The 22530-nt window shown below is 37.1% G+C and overlaps 3 protein-coding genes across 5 annotated transcripts in view; all 3 read right to left on the reverse strand.

The window, feature by feature from the left end:
* The window catches only part of ergic3 (ERGIC and golgi 3), a 28026-nt gene extending 25583 nt beyond the window's left edge, over nt 1-2443 (reverse strand). For 2 of the 3 annotated variants that reach the window (XR_012595456.1, XM_074647609.1), the window contains exon 1: nt 2247-2443. Coding sequence is in view for 2 of the 3 variants with exons in the window: in XM_074647609.1 (XP_074503710.1) it covers nt 2247-2334 (88 nt within the window). In the remaining variant the exon portion in view is untranslated. The remainder of the gene's footprint in view (nt 1-2246) is intronic. The other variant, XM_074647613.1, reaches the window with a different exon arrangement.
* A 2446-nt stretch (nt 2444-4889) lies between these two features.
* Nucleotides 4890-8904, reverse strand: hesx1 (HESX homeobox 1). The gene is made up of 4 exons (XM_074652344.1): nt 8734-8904; nt 6747-6901; nt 6492-6593; nt 4890-5353 (listed from the first exon to the last, which is right to left on the reverse strand). The coding sequence occupies exons 1-4, from the start codon at nt 8846-8848 to the stop codon at nt 5159-5161; spliced, it is 567 nt and encodes a 188-aa protein (XP_074508445.1). The 5' UTR covers nt 8849-8904; the 3' UTR covers nt 4890-5158.
* Nucleotides 8905-12095: 3191 nt separating this feature from the next.
* cyc1 (cytochrome c-1) lies at nt 12096-19823 on the reverse strand. Its single transcript, XM_074647627.1, has 7 exons — nt 19667-19823; nt 16159-16349; nt 15831-15957; nt 15064-15221; nt 14793-14953; nt 13281-13381; nt 12096-12904 (listed from the first exon to the last, which is right to left on the reverse strand). Exons 1-7 carry the CDS (start codon nt 19745-19747, stop codon nt 12800-12802), a joined length of 924 nt encoding a protein of 307 aa, XP_074503728.1. The 5' UTR covers nt 19748-19823; the 3' UTR covers nt 12096-12799.
* Between the last annotated feature and the right edge of the window lie 2707 nt (nt 19824-22530).

The raw sequence follows: 22530 nt of genomic DNA on the forward strand, positions 1-22530 counted from the left end.
GCAGAGACACAGAGCGAGTGTGTGTTAGACAACAGAACAGTCGTTTTATATCAATCTGTGAGAGCGAGAGTTTAAAGGAAAAATCCCTCAAATTGAATTCTGTTTTTAAAAAAAAAAATCATACTTCATCATAGGCAAGAACATTTTTTTTAATGTTTTTCACCTTGTAAAATACATCCTCTTCCCTCTATCACTCACATCAGCCTGATATCTTCTGTTTAAGAAAAGTGTAGAAAATCTTTTATCTTTTATTTGTAGCTCAATAATAAAGAATATCAAACTGCCAATTCATTAATGTTATTATAAAGATATGTGTATATGTATTGTAATTATTGTTGCATTAATGTGATTACCACTTTAATGTTGCAGCTGGTAAAGGTAGAGCTCATTGTTCATCATAATTTAGGCTATTTGTTGATTATATTTTGTATTATTAAAGGTACAATGGATAACATTAATAACATTCAGCCACTAGATGTTGCATTCTCCCTCCCCCGTTCCATTGCATTCACTTCACAACAACTTGTTGCCAGGCACTTTTTGTGTCCCTCCTCAGCAGTGACGACTATGAACATGGTCCTGTAGTGAGTGATTTTACTGACTGGTGCAAATCATCCTTTTTAATCCTTGATCACTCAGACAGATCCACGCTTTGTTTAAAGTGACGCTTCCTCCCGCCAGCAAATGTTTTCCCTTTATTTAATAGGTATGCTCCTCTCACCGCTCATTATCACTTCTGATGGATTGTGCCCCGGCTGTATGAAAAGGAGCGCACCCATATCTTCCACAGAAATAAACAAAACATTCATTTTGGACCCACCAACATTTTTTTAAATGATTAATTCACAATCATAAAAATCTTTTTCAGGAAAAGCCAAACTTTCATTCGGCACATCTTTAAAGGCTCTGTGGATGTATTAGTTAAAAAATATATATTTGAATACATACATTTTAATCTAAATCTAACTAGTAACTATAGCTCTCAGATCTCTGATACCTCTTTCCCACCATTGACCAGGGTCGGACCAGGGTTATATCAGGGTCCAATCACTGTGCAATTGTGTTAATAGTCTGTTTATTGTCAATACTGTATATATTGTTCCTATTTTTATATTTCCTTCTATTTAAATTGTTCATACTTTATTTGTCTGTCTACTTTTGTTTTGTTTTTACTGATGCTCCTTGTTTTTTGCACTATCCCCTTTGCTGCTGTACACTGCAAATGTCCCCACTGTGGGACTAATAAAGGAATATCTTATATCTTATCTAACCCATGTTCAACCCTTCTTTTGTCAATTCAAACCAAGCCAGTCAACACGGGTAAATCCCTGGTCATGACAATTCAGATACGACCCTGGGGTCACAACCCTGGAGCAACATACCAATGAGCTCAGGTGATGTAGTGGAGTGGAAGTATAATGAGGCAGAAAATGGAAATACTCAGGTAAAGTAAGAGTATGTCAAAATAGTACAGTACTTAGAGTAAATGTACTTTCCACCACTGGGTTTCATAACTCTTAGCCTCTTAGTCTCTGTGCTGCTGAAACATCTGGGGACATACCAATGAGCTCAGGTGATGGAGTGGAATGCAGCAGAAAATGGAAATACTCAGGTAAAGTAAGAGTATATAATATAATAAAGTAAGAGTATGTCAAAATAGTACAGTACTTAGAGTAAATGTACTTTCCACCACTGGGTTTCTTAACTCTTGGCCTCTGTGCTGCTGAAACATCTACATTCCTCTCTGGGGATCAATAACGTTTGATCTCATCTTAAATCTAAACCAGCAGCTTGGTTTGTAAAGCTGCCATCACTCATGTGAAGTGTTCCTGGTTTGTATCAAACAGGCTAAAACATACAACACCTCTGGTATTATCATTAACAGAACATATATGTGGTAAGCTGCCAGGCTGATATCATTAAGTTCCTCTTTCAGCTCCATATCCTGGTCATGTATGAGCCTCTTCATCACCAGCCTGGTTCCTATGATGCTCTGTCACTGAATAGAGACAGTTCAAGGTGTTTATTCTGCTGCCTTCAGGCTCACACGGCCTTACAGAGACACCGGTAACACGGTACCGCCATGTGTTTTATATGTATATGGTTTAAAGGAGAGAATGGTGAGTGAGCCTTGTTGTTAGCCTAGCAGCTACCAGCCAGAGAGACAGGCAGTGAATGGCTGCTGCTCTGCTGTGTGGTCTCTGTGGTCTCTGTGGGTGAATTAAAGGTGAATTAAAGCCTCTCACCGGTCGCTCCTCCCCACGTCTTCACTCGGAAATCCTCCAGAGTTTTGGGATAAGCGTCAAACTGTTTGAGCTTATTTAACGTGTCCATTTTATCCGGTAGAAAACCTCCGTTAAACACAAATGTTACCGACAGAGTCCTGCTCTCCAGACACACATCAGTCCAACGCGTTCACTTCCGGGACACGCAGGGCACGGCTCAGCCAATCAGCGCCGGCCGCGTAATTCAGCATTCTTTCTTTTTCTTTTTCTTTAATAAATAAAAAGTGAAAATACACAAAAACATAAAAGAAAGAGTAAAATATCAGTCAATACCACAGTGTAGAAATATTCGGTTACAAGTAAAAATCCCCAAAAGAAAAAAAGTAAAATAAATACTTTGTTAAAAGTATAAAAGTATTACCATCAACATATACTTAAAGTATCCAAAAGTAGTACTCACTACCCATTTCAGAATAATGCAAGTTATATAATAATTAATGCATTAATGTGCATCACTTTAATGATGCAGCTGGGTGCAAATGAATACATTTTAAAAATAATTAAAATATACACATAAATAAATAAAAGGGACAATTTAATAGAAGAGTAAATAAATAAGGGAATTAATACAAAGATATATGAATAAAGAGGCAAATTAAAACAGAAATCTCAATTCAAGTCACATTTTATCAATTCATTATTGGCTACATTTATTTTTATTATTATATTAATATATATATTTTTTTGCTACATTTAATGACATATGTATTTATTTATCGAGTCATTTATTTATTCATTCATTTATTTTAGATTTTGGCTGGTTGCGTCCTCCATACTACTCCACTACATCTGGAGAAATACCGCAGTGTAGAAATACTCGGTTACAGATAAAAATCCAAAAAAGAAAAAAAGTAAAATAAATACTTTGTTAAAAGTATAAAAGTATTACCATCAAAATATACTTAAAGTACCCAAAAGTAGTACTCACTACCCATTTCAAAATAATGCATGTTATATAATAATTAATGCATTAATGTGCATCACTTTAATGATGCAGCTGGGTGCTTTTGAAGGATCAACACAGTAAAAAGCAGTGGTGGAATGTAAGTACATTTATTCAAGCACTGTACTTAAGTACAATTTTGAGGTACTTGGACTTTACTTGAGTATTTTCTGCTACTTTTTCTACAATATGGAGGACGTAACCTGCCAAAATAAAAAATAAATTGATAAATTAATAAATATGTCATTAAATGTAGCAAAAAATTGTATTAAAAATAAATGTAGCCATTAATTAATTGATAAAATGTGACATAAATTGATGTATCTGTTTTAATTTGCTTCTTTATTTAATTATTTTTGTATTAATTCCCTTATTTATTTACTATTTTGTTTAATTTTCCCTTTAATTTATTGATGTATTTATTTTAACAATTTTTTTAATACATTTTTGTATCATTGCATTTATTTTTATTTATTTATTTATGCATGATTTACCCTTTGCATTTCACCCCTTATTTATTTCCACAAACGTATTTACTTCTATATTCTTTTATTTATATATTTCTTAACACATATCTTTTTATATTTCTTTATGCATGTTTGCCTCATTATGCAGTTAAGAAATAAATATAAAATAAAATAAAGAAAATGCAAAAACAAATAAATAAATCTTAAAAATAATTAAAATATATACATGAATAAATAAAAGTGAAAATGAAAGATAAGAGTAAATAAATAAGGGAATTATTACAAAGATACATAAATAAAGAAGCAAATTAAAACAAAAATATCAATTTAAGTCATATTTGATCAATTAATTAATGGCTACATTTATTTTTAATATTATTTTTGCTATATTTAATGACATATGTATTTATTTATTGAGTCATTTATTTATTCATTCAATTATTTTAGATTTTGGCTGGTTGCTACTCTACTACATCTCAGAGGGAAATATTGTACATTTTTACTCCACTATTTTTATTTGATAAAGTGACTTTACTTTGCAGATTTAGATAATTAATAAATAATGAAAAATTAAATTATAATGTTTTATTATAGATTAAACTACCCAGCAGTATATAAATGAGTACTTTTACTTTTGGTACTTTAAGTATATTGATGCTGATACTTCTGTACTTTTACTTAGGTCTAAGTAAACTTTTGAATGCAGGACTGTGGTATTGCTACTTTTAATTAAGATCTGAATACTTCTTCCACTACTGGTAAAAAGTAAAAAGTACAACATTTGCCTCAAAAACATGGTAGAATTCAGGTATAGCAGAAAATGGAAATACTCAAGTAAAGTAAAAATACCTCAAAATTGTACTTAAATAGATTAAATATACTTAAATATACTTAGTTACTGTCCAAAACTGCATGAAGACTTCTTTTTTTTTTAAAGTTTCAATATAATTACAGTTTATCTTTTTATTTCACATATTTATGTATTAATTCATTTTGGTGTGTATTTATATTTGTTTGAGTTGTAGTTATATCTGTACAGTTCTAATTTTTCTTTTTCAAACTTCTTTTATAAAAATGTTTCAATAAATATAAATTAAAATAATACTAATGAATGAAGTCATGCACGGTACAGACACACCATTCAAATACTTTAATTCGTTTTAATTAGACTTTGTACAGTTGGAGAGCAGAAATCATATTCACATATTAAGACACTTAACATTACAACCTGATCCAGAGCAGATCTCATAACAAAGTTCGATCTTCAAGACAACAGACGACATACTTTCAGTATAAAGGAACCTGTTTTTGTGTAAACGTTAAATCCTGTGTCGGGTTTGGAAGCAAACTGTGACTTTCATTTGTTTTCCACGGTTGTGTTTGTCATGACATTTGGGAGGAGGGAAGAAGAAGAAGACAGAAGCTGGTAGAAAATGATAAATAACTGGACGAGTTCATCAGCGTCACTCCTCTTCTTCCTCCACCTCAAACTGCAGACGAGAGGCGAGTCTCTGGGCGAGCTCCAGGTCACCTCGCGCATCGCTCTCGACCTTCAGTTGACCTCTGACCCCGAGGTCAGCCACGGCCGTCTGAACCAGCTGCAGACGGGTTTCTCTGAGGGAACGCCTCAGCTTGGCCCGCCGGTTCTGAAACCAGATCTGAGAGAGAGCGAGAGAGAGAGAGAGGAAAGTTAATGTGGCCCTGATAGCAGAAGAAGAGATGCTTGTCATCAACTACAACTTACCTCATGTCAGACTTTGTAGGAGCTACTTATTAGTTGTTAGTATTTAGTTGTTGTTTTACTAATAATAAGTAGTATTGTTTGATTTATTATTCTCGATGTTTACTTTAATTAGACTCTCTTTTGCTAGATATTTGTTTAGTTTAATTATTTTCTTGTTAAGTATATTTCGTTGTTTTGCGTATTTAATTTTTTTTGTTTATGAATTGGGTAAAACTGTGAGCACCCACGGTTACATAGGTGGGTAGGACCAGCATGCACCTGGGTGGGCTTATGTTTTTTTTACTTTATGTAGTGGCCATTTGTCGGAAAGGTGAAGGTCAAGCTTGGATCGGGGGGCCACTGACGCACCATGGGTATGTGGCTTAAGCAGAACAAGAGAGGCAGCGACAGCCATGTGTTCTTTGTGCTTCGTTTGCTTGTTTTTTGGATAAATGAATCATCAGAAACACATAGATTTCGCATGGACGATGGACTGTTTTGCCTGCGTAAACCACCTTTGATTTAACTTTGATTTACATTTTTCCGCCAAATGGCCATGACAACTTTTTTACCCTTCTTCCTTCTTTATTTTATACTCTCATACTCAGAATTTACTAATGTTTTTTGTTTTCTTATTCTTAGTGTGTCTGAAATTCTCTGCTGCTCTAACGATGACCCACAATTATTGATCGTGTGAGACATACAAACAGGGTCGACCTCCTTTGTGTGAGGCATTGATCGGTTACTCAGTCAATGAATCACTCACATTGTTTTACTGGTTTTAGGGCGCCATCTTCGACACCCTTTTTTACACCCATTTAGATGGAGGAGGGATCAGGGGAGCACTGCACATCCCTGCGTTTACAGCATAACTGTTTATTTTTTGTCATATAAACAGATTCACAGGTTGAAACAATACCTAGGCTAAGACTAGATAGCAGCAGCAGCAGCAGCATCAGAAGCAGTGTTAAATAGTCGGTGTGTGTACGTGTGTGTGTGTGTGTGTGTGTGTGTGTGTGTGTGTGTGTGTGTGTGTGTGTGTGTGTGTGTGTGTGTGTGTGTGCTGTATGAACCTGTATTCTGTCCTCGTCCAGATCGAGTCTTCCTGCCAGCTGCTCCCTCAGCTGGATACCTGGGTAACAGTTCACCTGGAACACCGTCTCCAGGACGCTCACCTGCTCACACAGAAAGAGAGAGACATTAACAGACATGTCCTCAACTTTATGACACAACTGAATGACAGACTGATTGATTGATTGATTGATTGATTGATTGATTGATTGATTGATTGATTGATTGATTGATTGATTGATTGATTGATTGATTACCTGGCTGGTGGTGAAGGCAGTGCGTGGTCTGCGTCCGATGTACCAGTTTGATGTCGGGCTAGGAGAGTTCAGCTGCTGAGGATGAGGATGATGATGATGATGATGGTGATGATGATGTTGTTTGGAGCACATACTGTTGCCTCTGTTCTCCTTCTCTGGATTCATGGGAACAATGAATGATGATCACACATTATACACCTTTTATAATTAAAGTATGACAAATAATCAATTAATTATTTTTTAAACTGAATGGAGGAAACTTTCCAGCCTCATCAAATCAGGCTTTTACATCCTCGACTCAACAGACTGTACACGTATTAATATATAATCTACATTTAAATACATTCTAAGTTAATAAGTAACATAAACAGTGAATGAATACAAAGTGTATTGCTTGTAATAAATATAAACATCTGCCAATGGAAGAAGTGAAAATTTGCTTGGTAATATTTCTTGAAATAAGATGTAATATTTAGGCCTTCTAAGATAAAAGGAGATCTTGAAAAAAAATTAATATAAAATAATATGCGCATATACGAAAAGATAACAACTAAATATGATTAAGATAAATATGTAAGTAATGAATTTGTATTTTGATTAAGATACATTTATGAATTGGTATTCTTGATTAATAATGAATTTATATTTTGATAAGGATAATAATATCGGTAATTCATTTATATTTTTGTATGACAGAGATAAAATGTAATAATTATTATATTTAGACAAGTTTATTATTATTATTATTATTATTAGAGTATATGTTTAGCTCAATAAGGAAGCTGGTTAATTATCAATGAATGACTTATGGAGAAGGGGTGGGATTAAATAAGTTTATACTTCTTCTCTCTCCTTTTCGAATATGTAAACCAAGGCATCAAGTGTTTGCTTATGCTTTTCATTGTGTGTAAATATTACTTTTTTTCTGGCTGTCTACTTGTTTGTATGATCATTCTCTTTTTTAATTTTTTTTTTATTTTACATGTTTGAAATTAATTTTGAATTGAAATGAAATGAGTTTACAGTTGAGCTGAGTTTAGTTGAGCTGAACGGGACAACAGATCAATCAACAGAAGAACTAGAGAAACTTGTTTGTTGACAGGTTTCTTTTTCATCTCATCCCAGAACAGCATCTCCGAATTATTAGTCCTTTCAAAAAGCTGCAAAAGAGCTGAGTTTTGTTTATTGATAGGGGGGCTGGAGTTAGTATGTTTCTGTTTGTCCTCAACCAAAATGTTAACTGAAATATTTTCAAGCAAAGAAAAATGCTGGAAAACTGAAAATGATTGTAAGTGAATGTACTAAATATATCAGCTATTTTAGGGGATTTGGGGAAAATATATACAGAGCTCAGAAGTCATATAATTACACAAAAATGTAATTTTTGCGTAATATGAAACATTTACTGCAACTTTTATTCTGAAACTTTTTTTGTAGGAGCCTCTTTTTACATTTAGTGGGGTAGATTTATAGTTTTATAGTTACAGTACTGTATACGAGACTCTGTGATGCTCTGTGTCATATGTTTTCATAAATGGTTTTAATGTTTGCATTAATAGTAATTGTTCTATGCGTCAGCTGTGATTTCCCATTTATTTTTGACATCACACTCTAAAAACAAGAAGAAAAAAATAGACAATAGTTAATGTGTTATTGTTATTCCATGTTTATATTTTATATTTTCTAAGCTAGTTGAAGTAGTCTGGTATATTTATATAGTGTATTCTAATATATTCTTTATATTACACACTATATATATTTATCTCCAGTGTTTATATGCATATAACCTGCTGCTGTACCACAAGAATTTCCCAATTTAGGTCCATATAAAGTCCATTCCTCTATCTATCTATATATCTATCTATCTAATGGGTCAATTCAATATTTCTATAATTTTACATTTGCTTTTTAGCACTACAGTAGAATTCATATCAGACTGACATTCATCAATAAGACACAAACTTGTAGAGAAAGTTGTGCTCCTCACCTGTCCAGGGTCGGTGGAGTTTCAGGCAGGTTCCAGGTCTCTCCAGCTCCAAACCCAGAATCTGCTCGATGAAGAACGCCGGCCTGCGTTCTGCTGTCACAGGAGTGGACGCCATAATAAGTGATCTAAGAGCAGGAAGCCCCTGGCGTGCTGACAAAACTACTGACAACAACCAAAACAACAAAATAGTTCCATAAGATGATTTTCTTTCAATAAAAACCCTGATACCGGTTCTAGTGTGGACCTGGTGGTCTACAAGCAGCTGAGGAGGTGTTAAATCTGAGGAACATGTGAAGCAGCAGGAAGACAAACTGCTGACTGCTGGTTTGAATGGGAGTGGAGGATTTACACTGGCCACCAATTAGAATTAAGAAGTGGTTTTCCATGTGAATGAGATTCCCTGAGGTTCCATACAGCAGCTAATCTCTGCTCTCTGTGTGTGTGTGTGTGTGTGTGTGTTACTGAGAAACAGCGTATTTACATTTATAGTTTACTTAGTTGAGACCCACAATAGAGCCGTTTTAGTCTTTTTTAGGGAGGTACAGGGGGTCTTTAAGGGGAGATAGCAGGTCAGCAGTAGATGTCACATAGAAGTGGTGTACATCATCTGAAAGCTGAAGATTAATTTGAGATGCAGCTCAGCACTGTATGACAAGTTGTTCTATAGTCACAAATCAGAAATAAACATTAATTAATTAATTAAAATAAAATAGTGAAAGTATATAAAGGTTTATAACATTATGATAAAAGTATATGACGGTCATCCCCATGCTCTATTATGTATCATAAGTTGTTGCATACATTTTTGGGTTGATACCATTTGTTACACAGATTTGGTGCTAAATTTAACCATTTTTTACCACTGGAGAATTGATAAAAATGATCAATAATCCCTCCAAAATACCACATTAAGACACCAAGACCTCGAGGAACACCATAGAAAAAGCCATGCTGTGATTTGGAATACATTTTTTTTTGACATTTGGAGATTTCTGAAAAGAAATTGGATTGGATGGCGAGCACTTCTGTTGTGTAAACTGCTCAGAAACCCCCTTATTGTCAATCTAGCTAGGAAAGCCATCCATCCTGTGAATGCTCTAGGTCTCTAGTTTGTGGCTGTAAAGTTTCATGAGGCTGTGATTATCCTAGAGGTCACCACAGGTCATTTTATACAGTGAGGTCAAGTATCAAAAAATGGTCTCACTACAATGAAATGTCTCCTATGGGGACTAACATCATCACACATGAATACAGTTGGGCTCATTGGATCCACAAGAGTCTCAACTTTACAGTGATACCCAATTTATGTAATTCAAGACTGTTTAGGGACCCCAGTATGCATGTCTGTAAAGGGGAGACTCGTGGGTACACATAGAACACATTTTCATTCACATATCTGGAGGTCAGTGGTCAAGAGACCCCTGTGAAAATGGCCATGTCAGTTTTTCCTCGCTAAAATTTAGCCCAACTTTAGAGCGTTATTTAGCCTCCTTCCTGACATGGTAGCATGACACGGTTCTGGCTCTAAAACTGAACCTTCCACAGCCTCTGAGAGACGGTAAAGTCAGGTCTCAGAGGGTTAACAACTTTGCAGGAGACAAAATAAACATCTTGTGTGTGAGTGTTTGTATCTGAGTTTTCCCTCCTGTGCTTCACGCTGTGAGTGTATGTGATAGATTAGGACGAGGAGCCTTTTTAAAAACCGTCACCAGTGTCACAAAAACACAAAGCGTAATTCCACCCTTTTCTTCTGAAGTACCAAAGTAGAAAATCAGTTTAGTTTTCACAGTAAAAATACGTCCATCCTTCTGTTACAAGTCTGAGACGGGGGGTTTAATCTAATAATAATAATAATAATGATAATGATGGTAATAATAATGATCCGGTGAGATCCACTAATGCTATTAGCCTAATCTGTGTGTGTTGTGATGCAGATGAAGCATCGTAGCGTGTGAATGCAGGTTGAAGCAGCAGGGAGGAAAAGCTTTTCAGAAGCAGATTAGCTCCTAATGAACCTGCTGAAGCAGCTTTAAACCCACAGCACACTTGTTTATTTATCCCACAATGGAAGACAGGATGGATGGAAGGATGTGATGACTACTGGCAGAGAGGAAGGACGTCTAAACTCTGCTGCAGTGTGATGATGTGTGGAGGGAATATTTCAACACTTCAGAATAATCTATATTATATGAAATGAATGTAGGAGCAAAAGTACAGTATTTACCTCAGAGATGTAGTGGAATCAAAGTATAAAGTAGTATAAAGTACTTCAAAACTGTAGCCTCTTTAGTACAGTACTTGAGTAAATGTACTTCCACCATTGTTCATTTCAACACATACAGTATAATAACTGTTTTTTCCAACTCTAGTCGATAATGTTGTGAAGTTTTGTTTCTACTCGATGCTAATACTAATTTCTAACAATCACAAATTCATAATTAATCTGACGTTAATCTGATAATTAAGACGTGTAATTTGAATGTAAATAAGGTGCCAGAGTGCATTAAGAAGCATCAAAATGGAGCTTGTTCCCCTCGAGCCCCCCCTACCGAAATGACAGTAACCTAAAAATGTTTAAATGGCAGTAACTGCCAAAACAAAAAATAAATTGATAAATAAATAAATGTCATTAAATGAAGCAAAATTATTAAAAATACATTTTACCATTAATTAGTTGATAAAATGTGACAAATGAATATTTGTTTTAATTTGCTTCTTTATTTATATATCTTTGTATTTATTCCCTTATTTATTTACTCTTCAGTTTAATTTTCCTTTCTATATATTTATGTATTTATCTTTATTCTTTTTTAGTTGATTTATTTACTTTTGCATTTATTTTTTTATATATATTTTTAAATTGTATAATGAGGCAGAAATGCATGAAGAAATGTGTAAAGAAATTTATAAAGAAAATAATACAGAAATAAATAAGTCTGGGGAAATAAATAACGGGTGAAAAAATAAATGCAAAAATTAATAAAAATAAATAAAAGGGAAAATTAAACAGAAGAGTAAGTAAATAAGGGAATTAATACAAATATAAATAAATAAACAAATATCAATGTCACATTTTATCAATTAATTAATGGTTACAATTATTTTTATTTATTGAGTCTTTTATTTATTTATTTTTTTGGCAGGTTCTAGCAATAAACACAAAGGACAGGTGAGGCTGATGGGAATTTCATTAGTTTTGTAAATATTTGGTCGCAAACTAAATCATTGGTTTATAGCCTGTCTGAACACTGGAAAGCGGGTGAAACACTGGAAGGCGGGTGAAACACCGGCCGTAACATTCTCCTCTGAGCCATTCAGTGTTTCAGGTGACGGCACAAAGGTCAACAAATAACATCATAAAGTTTGTTCATTCACCACTTTATTAAATATTTACATGACGAAGCGTAGAAGCAGATTCAGAAATGATCAGAACAACACTGGCAGCTTTGAGAGGTGTTTGTCTGTGTGTGTGTAACGTCTACCGCTGCTAGAAACAAAAACGGACACACAAAGGTTTCCTTTATGATAATTTATTTTGTACAGTAAAACAGAGGTTGCATTGCATCCACTGACTGGCTTTGTGGAGAGGACAGGGGGAAGGATGGATTTAAACACACCCGGGATTGTTACGAACTTTGACGGCAACCATTTCTCAGCGCTTTGTGTGATTACTGAGTATCTTACAGAGACAGGCAGTCCAGCAACTTATCAGTCAATGGTGTCTGATACGAGATGTCAAGACCTGAACCGCTGCCAGTGATGATTCGATGCAGATCCGACAAACACAATTTGTGGAGGGTGCGTTCAAGAACGCCACAACTCTCTGACACACAGCATTCCAGATAAAAGGAAAAAATTGGTTCTACCGCGCCAACAACTAAAAACATTCTTCTTTAGGTAGTATATATATATATATATATACTCTCATTTCTCTTTCCCCTCTTAGAAAGGCATGTGGGTGTTGTTATTTGTCCGTATGGTCATTGTGAGGCGAGTGTCGTGGGGTCGTTGAACGCAGCGCTCTCTGGTAGGTTTTAGGCCCAGGCCGGGGTGCGTGCGTTTCCGTTTACTTGGGAGGCCTGTAGGCGATCTTCCTGCTCTTCATCACAGACCACCTGTGCCTCTTCATGTAGTAGACCAGAGGGATGAGGATGCCGGCGCCCATCAGCATCTGGGGAGAGAAAGACAACGAGCTCCATGTTTACGACCTGTTTCCACTTGTTCCATTGGGACGTTTTTACAATGACGTATCACCTTCCATGGTTCCGATATGATTCAAGGACGATATTTAACTCATCTAGAGCGATACGATACGATACGATTCAATGACTTGAAATCGATAGAGTAACTCTTTTTTTGCCAAAATTCAGTCAGTGTGACTGTGAAATAAATATCTGATACTCGACAGTGAAGGTCAGGATTCCTCAAAGTCTTTCTTGTAATGGAATCAGGGATGAATTAATTATGGATATAAACAAGTAAACAACAGTGTGTGTTTGTGTGTGTGTGTGTGTGTGTGTGTGCGCGTGCGTGTGCGTGTGTTGTACCTTCAGTCCCATGCGTTTGCGTTGGTCGTGCTCCGGCTCGGCGGCCCACCTCAAGAACGTACACACATCTTTAGCAACCTGGCTCATGGTGGCGGGGGTTCCTATGGCAACAGAGACACAACAACCATCAGCACAACGACTTTAACTACAGCCAACTGTAATGCACGGTCCTAGACACAGTGGGTGTGGATGAAAAGGTTAAATCATCCATCACTGTATTTTTACAAACCAATAGCAATTGATTTTTATATAAATGCAAAATAAATAGAATGGAAAGTCTGTTTGTTTCTAATCTAGTGAGGTTAAAGCCCCACTACAGTGTATTTTGGCATTTCTATGTTATTTCATATTTATTTGAGTCATTTCCTGACTAAGTTGATCAGCCACACTGTTTTCCAAAATTTTTAACTTAATTTTGTGCTCAAAGTTAAAAAAGAAGCTTGTTGGTAAAACATGAATATGATGTCTGACTATAGTAGAAGCTGCAGGCCAAAGGTCATCCTCCAAGCTGCAGGAGCACTCATGATCGTTTGAGTGATCTGAGCAGCAGCAAGCTGATAAATCTGTTTATCTGTCTGTCAGTTTGTCTTTCTAAATAGTTAACTAGTTAGCTGTAGTTAGCTAATTAGCTAGCCCAATTTGTTGCATTAGCTAACTGAGGGTTTTCCACCTTAGTTTAGTGTGTTGCTTATGACATTTGTGTGTGTACGGTGAACAGGTGCAATCAACGTAGTGAATTGCACAAAATCCTACCGTCAAAATTAACCCAACACACTGACTGTCTCTCTCACTCGCTCTCTTCTTCACTGTCTCCTCCTGCTGAAGGTAAATTAACAGAAAGCAGCGGATACCGGAGGTTTGTGGGCCTCTAACAGGTCCGAACGACGGGGAGCACAACTTACAGCTCAACAGAAAACCAGAGAAAAGCACCGTTAGAGAAGTAAACGGATCTCAGTGCAGCCCGGAGCGATGTCGGTGCTGGAGGTGAGGAGAGAGCGGCCGGTGCTGGTGGACGGTGAACCTCCTAAACCACCCACAGCGTCCTGAAATGCAGTTTCAGGACGCTGTGGGGGGCGTGTGGCAATGCGGCTCATTGGTGCAGCCGCAGCCAGACCGCCGCCTCTCCAGGAGGAGACAGTGAAGAAGAGGGTGAGTGAGAGAGTTGGTGTGTTGAGATAATTCTGGTCTCATTTGTGGTCTGATACAGTAAATTCATCTAAACTGGGTTGAAAAATGATGCAATCTGGTTACGTCTGTTTATTGACCACACCCCCATTCTCTGTTTGAGAAAGAACAAAAAAGTGTTAAAAATGGCTGGAGGGGGCTTTAATACCTGAAAAATTAACAAACATCTTCTGCTGTCTTTTGACAAACTGAAAATCTAGACATAACAAAATAATGCAGGTGATGTGACACCAGAAGAAGCGCTCCCTGCACAATATCTGTTCATGTTCTCGCTTTCTGTCAACCGAACAGGCTGACAGCACACACACACGCTGCGTCTTTACTCACCGTCGTCGAACTCCAGCACCTCGTTGTAGATGGGCGGGGCCATGCCGATGGCCTGGCCAGGGAAGTACGGGTTGTAGTAGAGTCCCTCTCTCACCGCCACTCCAGCTGGAGGTTCGCAGTATCCTGTCAGCAGGCTGAACACGTAGTCCTCTCCTCCATGTCTGAGGGGAGCAAAGGGGACAGTCAACACCGAAGATATGTGGATTTTTTTCAAGCTGAGTTCGTGGCTTTCAGACTCAACTGTGTAGGTTTTCTGTCTTTCAGGAGTTACCTGGCATTGACGATGTAGCTGAGGTCTGGAGGCAGGGCTCCGTTGTTGGCGGCCCGGGCTGCCTCAGGGTTGGGGTAGGGCTTTGGGAAGTAGTCCGACAGCTTTCCTGTCCGGGTGAACATCTCTCCACTCTCATCAGGACCGTCCACTACCTCAACCTGAACACAACACATAAGACACCTTTAACTTTGGGCCGAAAACCTAGAATATAACAGCAGATACAGCCGGGTGGCACCACCTACTGGCAGAACTTAAGTGTTTCATTTTCGAAAATTACCAAAACAATAGGGGTGTCACGATTCTCCAAATCTATGATTCGATTTGACTTTAAATTTTTTAGGCCACGATTTGATTCGATTTAAACATGCCATTGTTAGACTATGGAGTCTTGATTCATAACGATCAACAGATCATTGGTTTTATGTCCTGACAACTGTCATTTACACTTTCAAATTCTTCTTTAGAAAGAGAACTGAACTCCCTTTTTATTTAGAAAGTGTTAGACAACAGTCTCCAATACAAAAAGCTGCATCTATTCAGTACCAGTATCTGTGTGACCCACCTCAGTACATAATCATTACAAAAACTAAACAGAAATAGGCGGGGGTGGAGAAAAATAGATAATCGGGTCCTGACTTCGAATCGAAATCGTGACACGCCTACAAAACAACAACACTGCTTTTCAAAAATGTGTATATTGTAAAATACTAAGAAAGTGTTCTGTTGAAACTGCTCCAGCATGGATTCTCTCCTATTCTTAGCCTCACCTCCTCAGCGATGGTCTTAACCTCGTTCTCCGTGTGCGACACTCCCACCAGGTTTCTGAAGGCCAGATACTCCATACTGTGGCAGGCTGAACACACTTGCTTATACACCTGGTAACCACGACGAATACTGCACAGAGAGCGAGAGAGAAAGCACAGTGAGACGCTTAACAACTATGATCATCCTCTACATAAAAAAGTGGAAAACTAAAGGTGCCAAAACACATCGGACTTTAAGTCAAAAGTTCTAATAAAACAGCATAAAATGATAGGGTTTGATAAACACTGGAAAATCTATGTGTGTGTGTGTGTGTGTGTTTATCCATCTCACCTAGCGTGGTCCAGAGAGGACAGAGGTCCAGCGTGGCTCCAGGGGTAATTCGGGGGGTGGAGCTCCAGGTCGGAGGCTTTAACGGATTGGTGCAGCATCAGAGCGAGTCCCGCCCCACCGGCTGTGACCACGCCTAGTGTCGTCAGGGCAACCTTCTTGTGGCGAGGCAGGCTGGCGAAGGACATGTTGGCCTACGGAGGTACAAGAGCATAAAACAAGATACCAGTTATTTAGTTACTTAAAATCATCCCAGTGCAATAATGTACCGCTGATTATTCAGATGACTTTATATTCTGTGTTAGAAGACGGTAAAAATGCCAAGAATTCACTGGTTCTTGCAACCTAAATGTCCGTATTTGCTGGGGTTTTTTCTGTTTTTGACTGTTGGTTGGATAAAACATCTGAAAACATTGACCCTGATGCACATTTTATTTGCCATTTTCTGAAATTTTATAGACCGAACTAATAATTGAGAGATCAGCAGCCCTAATCTTGTCGACTTGTAGTCTTCGATAAACTCTCTTTCTGTTCCAAAATCTGTGGTTGGTGTATAAAATATCAAAGATATGCTCATAAAAACTTTGACTCAGGGGTAAAAACATTCGTAGCAAGTAGGGCTGCAGCTAACAATTATTTTCATCATTGATTAGTCTGCTGGTTAAATCCTCAATTAAAATTGTTTGGTCTATATAATATAGCAAATCTCAGTCTTGGGGCAAGTCATAGTCAAGTCAGCACACTGACAGCTGTTGTTGCCGGTTGGGCTGCAGTTTGCCTTATTTGTTATGCTAAATGCAGTACATGTTTGGGTTTCTGGACAATATTTGTCATTGTTCTGTGTTGTTAATTGATTTCTAATAACAGATATATACATACATTTGCATAAAGCAGCATATTTGACCACTCCCGTGTTGATATGAGTATTAAATACTTGACAAATCTCCCTTTAAGGTACATTTTGAACAGATAAAAAATTTGCAATTAATCGTGATTAACTATGGACAATCATGCGATTAAATATTTTTATAAATTGATAGCCCTAATAGAGAAATATTGAAAAATCTCAATTTCTGTAAATTTCCAGTGTGACATGTTCACCTTGCTTGTTTTGTCCCACCAATCACACAAGACAAACAAAGAAAAGAAGCAAACCCTTCCATTATAGAGGCTGGAACTGACTAATTGATCTAGCAAGTATAAAGAATTGAAGTATTGTTCAGGAGAGCAAGGCGTGATTCTCAAGTGTCGACTGCAACGACACTTCTAACTAAAAGCTCAGGACGGATCGGATACTATTTCTTAAGTGCAGTTCATCATAACGCCCTTCCTTATAGTGTGTACGCTGGTCCTCCTTATGAAACTGCCCTTCACTAGTGCTTCTATAACCAGGCAGCTGGCATCACATGACAGCACCCCTGCATCAGGACACAAACACACACTCCAACATCCATCTCCTGCCTGAAACCAAGCTACACTCAGGAAGGGCACCTTTAAATGAGAGACTTGAACGGTGACGTGGTATCTGCCAGCAGACAACATACCATTTACTGTAAGTCCCATATGTGGGGATACGTAATGGCCTAGTCGTGGTTAGGACGCATATCACATACTGTGATGGCAATCCCTGGTTTTATTACAACCAGGGACCTTTGTTGCATGTAATAACCCATACTCTCTCTCATCACTTCGTGTCTCTATATCTCTGCTTTAAACCAACATGCCGCTAAAGCAAGCAAGAGCTGAAATGATTATTCAATTAATTGTTAGGTCAATCGACAGAAAATCAACCCCCAAACAAACAGTTGTTTTAAGACATTCTCCAAGCCAAAACACTTTGCATCTGCTAAGGATGCACCGATCCCACTTTTTCAGTCCTGATACCGATTCCTGGGCTTTGGGTATCAACCGATACTGAGTACTGATCAGATACCAGTGTTTAATTAATAATCTGTATGCCTCTGTGTTGAAGTGACTGGGATTATTAATGTGTAAGACAACATCAGGCCTGACTTAAACATTGCAAAACATAACAAATAAATACATAGATATACATTTAGTGAATTGTTATTCGTTATTAAAACTTGGTAATAAATAATCAAAATTAACAAGAATTCCAATCTAAGTGTAAACATTTTTTAATGGATCAACAAATTAGTCAAAACTTAAACAGGAATTTAATTCTAGTATATAATGTATATATATAGGACATAAACAAGAATTGAATTTAATAGATCGGCCCCATTGTCACCGATATCAGATCCAGCTATTTCAGTGAGTATCGGCCTGATATCCGATCCTACTGCTTTCCTTGTCTATGTATATATATATATAAATATATATATGAATACAACTGGTTATATTCAGGCTTTAGACTGTTAATCAGACAGAACATTTGACTCTGTGAAACTATGATGGCCATTTTCAGACATGTCATGGACAAAACAAGTAATCGGGAATATTAATCAATAAAGACAATATACGACAGTTAATTGCAACCCTAAAAACAAGAGTGGCATACCATCCAAACTCTGCAGCAAGCTCCACAAACATGAGTCTACACCATGCTGACCTCTCTCTGATCTATCTGTACTTCAAACAGCTCACAGCTAATAAGTGACATTTAGCTTCATGTTGTCTCACCTCCATTAAAGGTCCATAAACCAGGTAAACGTGGACAGTTCACACTACAGTCTCCAGACACACCCATAGGTGTCATTTACCTAACAGATGAAGGGTACAGCAGTGACCGGCTGCAGACTGCATCTATCACCGGAAGTCCTCTCAGTCCTTGAACCGCTAACCCGTTAGCCGATTAGCTTAGCTTCTCTAGCCGTTGGTGTTTTAGACGGAATATAAACGCAAAGTGACCCATGTTAACATGTCAACAGTACGATCACACACTCTGGGGTGCAGATGTGTGTCCCTGCACCGTTAGCTAAGACAGAATATTAATTTAAGTGAACTTTTTCATTCACCGGGTGGTTGACTACATGACCTAGCTAACCGACTAGCCTGCTCCAAGCAAGGCCTGTAGAAGGAGGCTAAGATACACGTCATCAACACGTAATAGCCTCGGGGTACCGCACATGCGCAGTAAAATCTGGTCTGCTTTCAGCCAATCAAAACGCACGACCGCAGCTTCAGTTACACTGCGCATGCGCGTTACACTAAAGAACAAGACCGTGTCCCAGCCTCCTTCTATAGGCCTTGGGTTGCTCCATGTAGCGACAGATAGCTACCTGGTTTTCTAGCTCTGTAGCGTCTGTTGTGGCAGTTCTTGACGCCATGTCGACATCTACCGTTAAAGAGGGTCAGAATATGCGAAGAGCTAACGCCACAGTTGTTTCCGACCTCCTATAAACGTGTGTGAACACGAGTGACCTTGTCTCACCCGCAGACAGACAGCCATCAGGCTAACATCACCTCACTGTGTCCTCTCTCCAGTCAGCTGTTGCTCTAAACACTCTCTGTCCCGGGTGATAAACACAACAGTACTCTCTCCACCTACCACGGGGGTCTTGATAGCTTTCGCCGTGCTGAGGAGGGCTCTCCCGGTCCCTGACTGCACCGCGACTCGTAGCGCCGCCATCTTCTCTGCGTCTCTCTGAGCTGAAGGAGAGCTGCTCTCTGACTAGCATGAAGACACACACGATGCTTCCGGTCTGGACCTTCACAATAAAACACAGCTTGTGTGAAGTGCACTGTATTCACGTGGGTCCCTACATCCAGTATGTATGACAAACTATAAGAGTAGTGCACATAAGATAAGATAAGATAAGATAAGATAAGATGAACCTTTATTAATCACCGGAGGGAAATTCAGGTGTCAAAGCAGCAACATCACAAACAGAGTGAAACACAGGAAAGGTAAAGGTATACAAAATAATAAAAACAATAGAGATATAAAAGATGCAGAGTGAATGGGTGAACATAGTGTGTGCAGTCCGTCAATAAATACATGTAGTATGTACAATAAATAAATGTTATATGTGCATATGTGCAGTCTATAAAGTGGTATATAGGATGTATAATGTAAAGTGCACCAGTGGATAGAGTCCAAGATGGTTGCAGATAGTGCGTGTTTAAACTCCTTAAAGTCCTCATAGTTCTCATATGGGGGTCAGCCTTGGTTGTGGAGCCTGATGGCTACCAGCATGAATGATGATGTTGGGATGATGAACACATATAGGGTGAATTAGCCTAATGTGAGAATTTTTTTTGCATTTCAGACTTCTGGAATATATCGCGTTATGAAGCCAATTTATTAAATCCACAACGAGTACCACTGTGAAAACTCCAGGATGTGTCCTAATCAAACCAAAAAAGATAATGTAGATATCACACTCATAAAAGAAATGGTAGACATATTAGTACTCTTACTGCCAAGTTGTCCCAGACAAACTTTATTTCATAATGTGGGACAGTCATGTCCTAAATGTGGGACACTGAAAAGTCTGTTAATGGGCTTAAATCACCTTAAATAATGTAGAAAACACTCAAGGCTAAATGTGCAATCCCATGTTCGTTAATTTGACCATTTACAACAGTTATTGCTGCTACAAAATCTAGGTTTATAGGTGTGAATGTTACATGGAGAATCGAACAACGTCAAACAAACAATAGACTATAATAGTTTTGAAGCATTTAGTCCATATTGTCATATCTGTTATGCATAGAAAGCATAATTAAATGCACAGCTAAAAATTCATGAATCTGCTGTGAATTGCAAAATGTAAATGTTAAACCATTGAAATGTTTTCATTTCACTCTACAGGGATCACATACAGCCGTAACAGGTGTAGGGCCTATTAGAAGCCATTACATCAAACCTTGAGGAAACACACTATGTCGTTTATGATTATGTCTAAATGAATAAGTTACATTTTACCAACATCTGTTACACTTTGAACTACTCTCTTGAGATAAAAATGTTTTTCGCAAGTCTGCTGCTCTTATTTTGAAGGTAGCCCTCACCGACCGACCGGAACTACGTCACCGGATTGATTCTGGCTAACTTGACGCAAAACTTACACAACGTGGATTTACACAACCTGTTTTTTTTGTTTTGTAACATATTACAAAATTTAAAAAAATTAAACATTAATATCCTCACAGCTGAAATGTTTTTAATGCTCAGTTTGTTTGTAATAAATCAGATGTGGAGGGTATTGTGTGTCTCTGTGAGGTGAAGTCTCCATCCAGCGGCAGCTTAGTGACATTTGACCTACAGTGTGAAGTTGGTGTCAGACTGTAACTCAACTGTAACATGATCTTAGTTATGACACAAACCTTTTTATAGACTCCCATTGAGTTTATTTATGTTGTTTAACAGTGACGAGAGGCCAAGGGGACACGAGGACAACAGAGGAGTCCTCACTCCAAACAGTCATGACCCCAAACAGCTTTTGAAGGAGAAAACTTAATTGAACCACAATGACAGAAAACTCTTTCCCCAGTAGACTCAACATGTTTCTTAGTCTTTGTTACCATAAACAAGTAAAAATTGACCCCCCCCCCCTAAAAATAAATAAATAAATACACAAAAGAAAAAGAAAAGAAAGATAAAAGAAAAGAAAAGAAAACATCATAACCCTTTAATAAGTTCTTTATTATCATATCATATTCACAACAATTACAGTGAAGCAGTCATTGGTAATTAAAAAAATCTTAGATTTCGACAGTGCTCATACATATATGTATAAAACCCAATACAAACTGCACAATCTGTATACAGGTTGTCTCTTCTGTTTAATTTTCCCTTTTATTTATTTATATATTTGTTTTTATTCATCTCAAAAAGTATTTATTTACTTTTGCATTTGTTTTTTATTTATTAAAATGTGCATTTATTTATATTTATTTATGCATTTATTTATTTGTTTATTTATTTTTTAAAATTGCATAATGAGGCAGAAAATCGTGCAGAAATGAATAAATAAATAACTGCATGAATACATAAATAAAATACATTCATTTAGAAATAAATATAAAATAAAATAATATAAATTAATAAATTAATAAAAATAAATACATAAATAAATATAGGGGAAAATTAAACAGAGGAGTAAATAAATAAGGGAAATAATACAAAGATAAATACATAAAGAAGTAACTTAAAACAAATATCAATTGGTGTCACATTTTATCATTAATTAATGGCCATTTTGCCACATTTAATGACATTTTTATTTATTTATTTATTGAGTCACTGATTTATTTATTCAATTATTTTTGATTGTGGCAGATTTTGTCCTCCATAGTTACTGTTCACGTCTGTTTATTTTCGGTTATCTTTTTTGAGATGTGGGTATCTTTCAAACTTCCAATTTTTTAAATATTTTTATAACTTTGGAAGACTTGTCTAATTCAGAC

Source organism: Sebastes fasciatus, chromosome 1 (assembly GCF_043250625.1).
Source record: "Sebastes fasciatus isolate fSebFas1 chromosome 1, fSebFas1.pri, whole genome shotgun sequence".
Lineage (NCBI taxonomy): Eukaryota > Metazoa > Chordata > Actinopteri > Perciformes > Sebastidae > Sebastes > Sebastes fasciatus.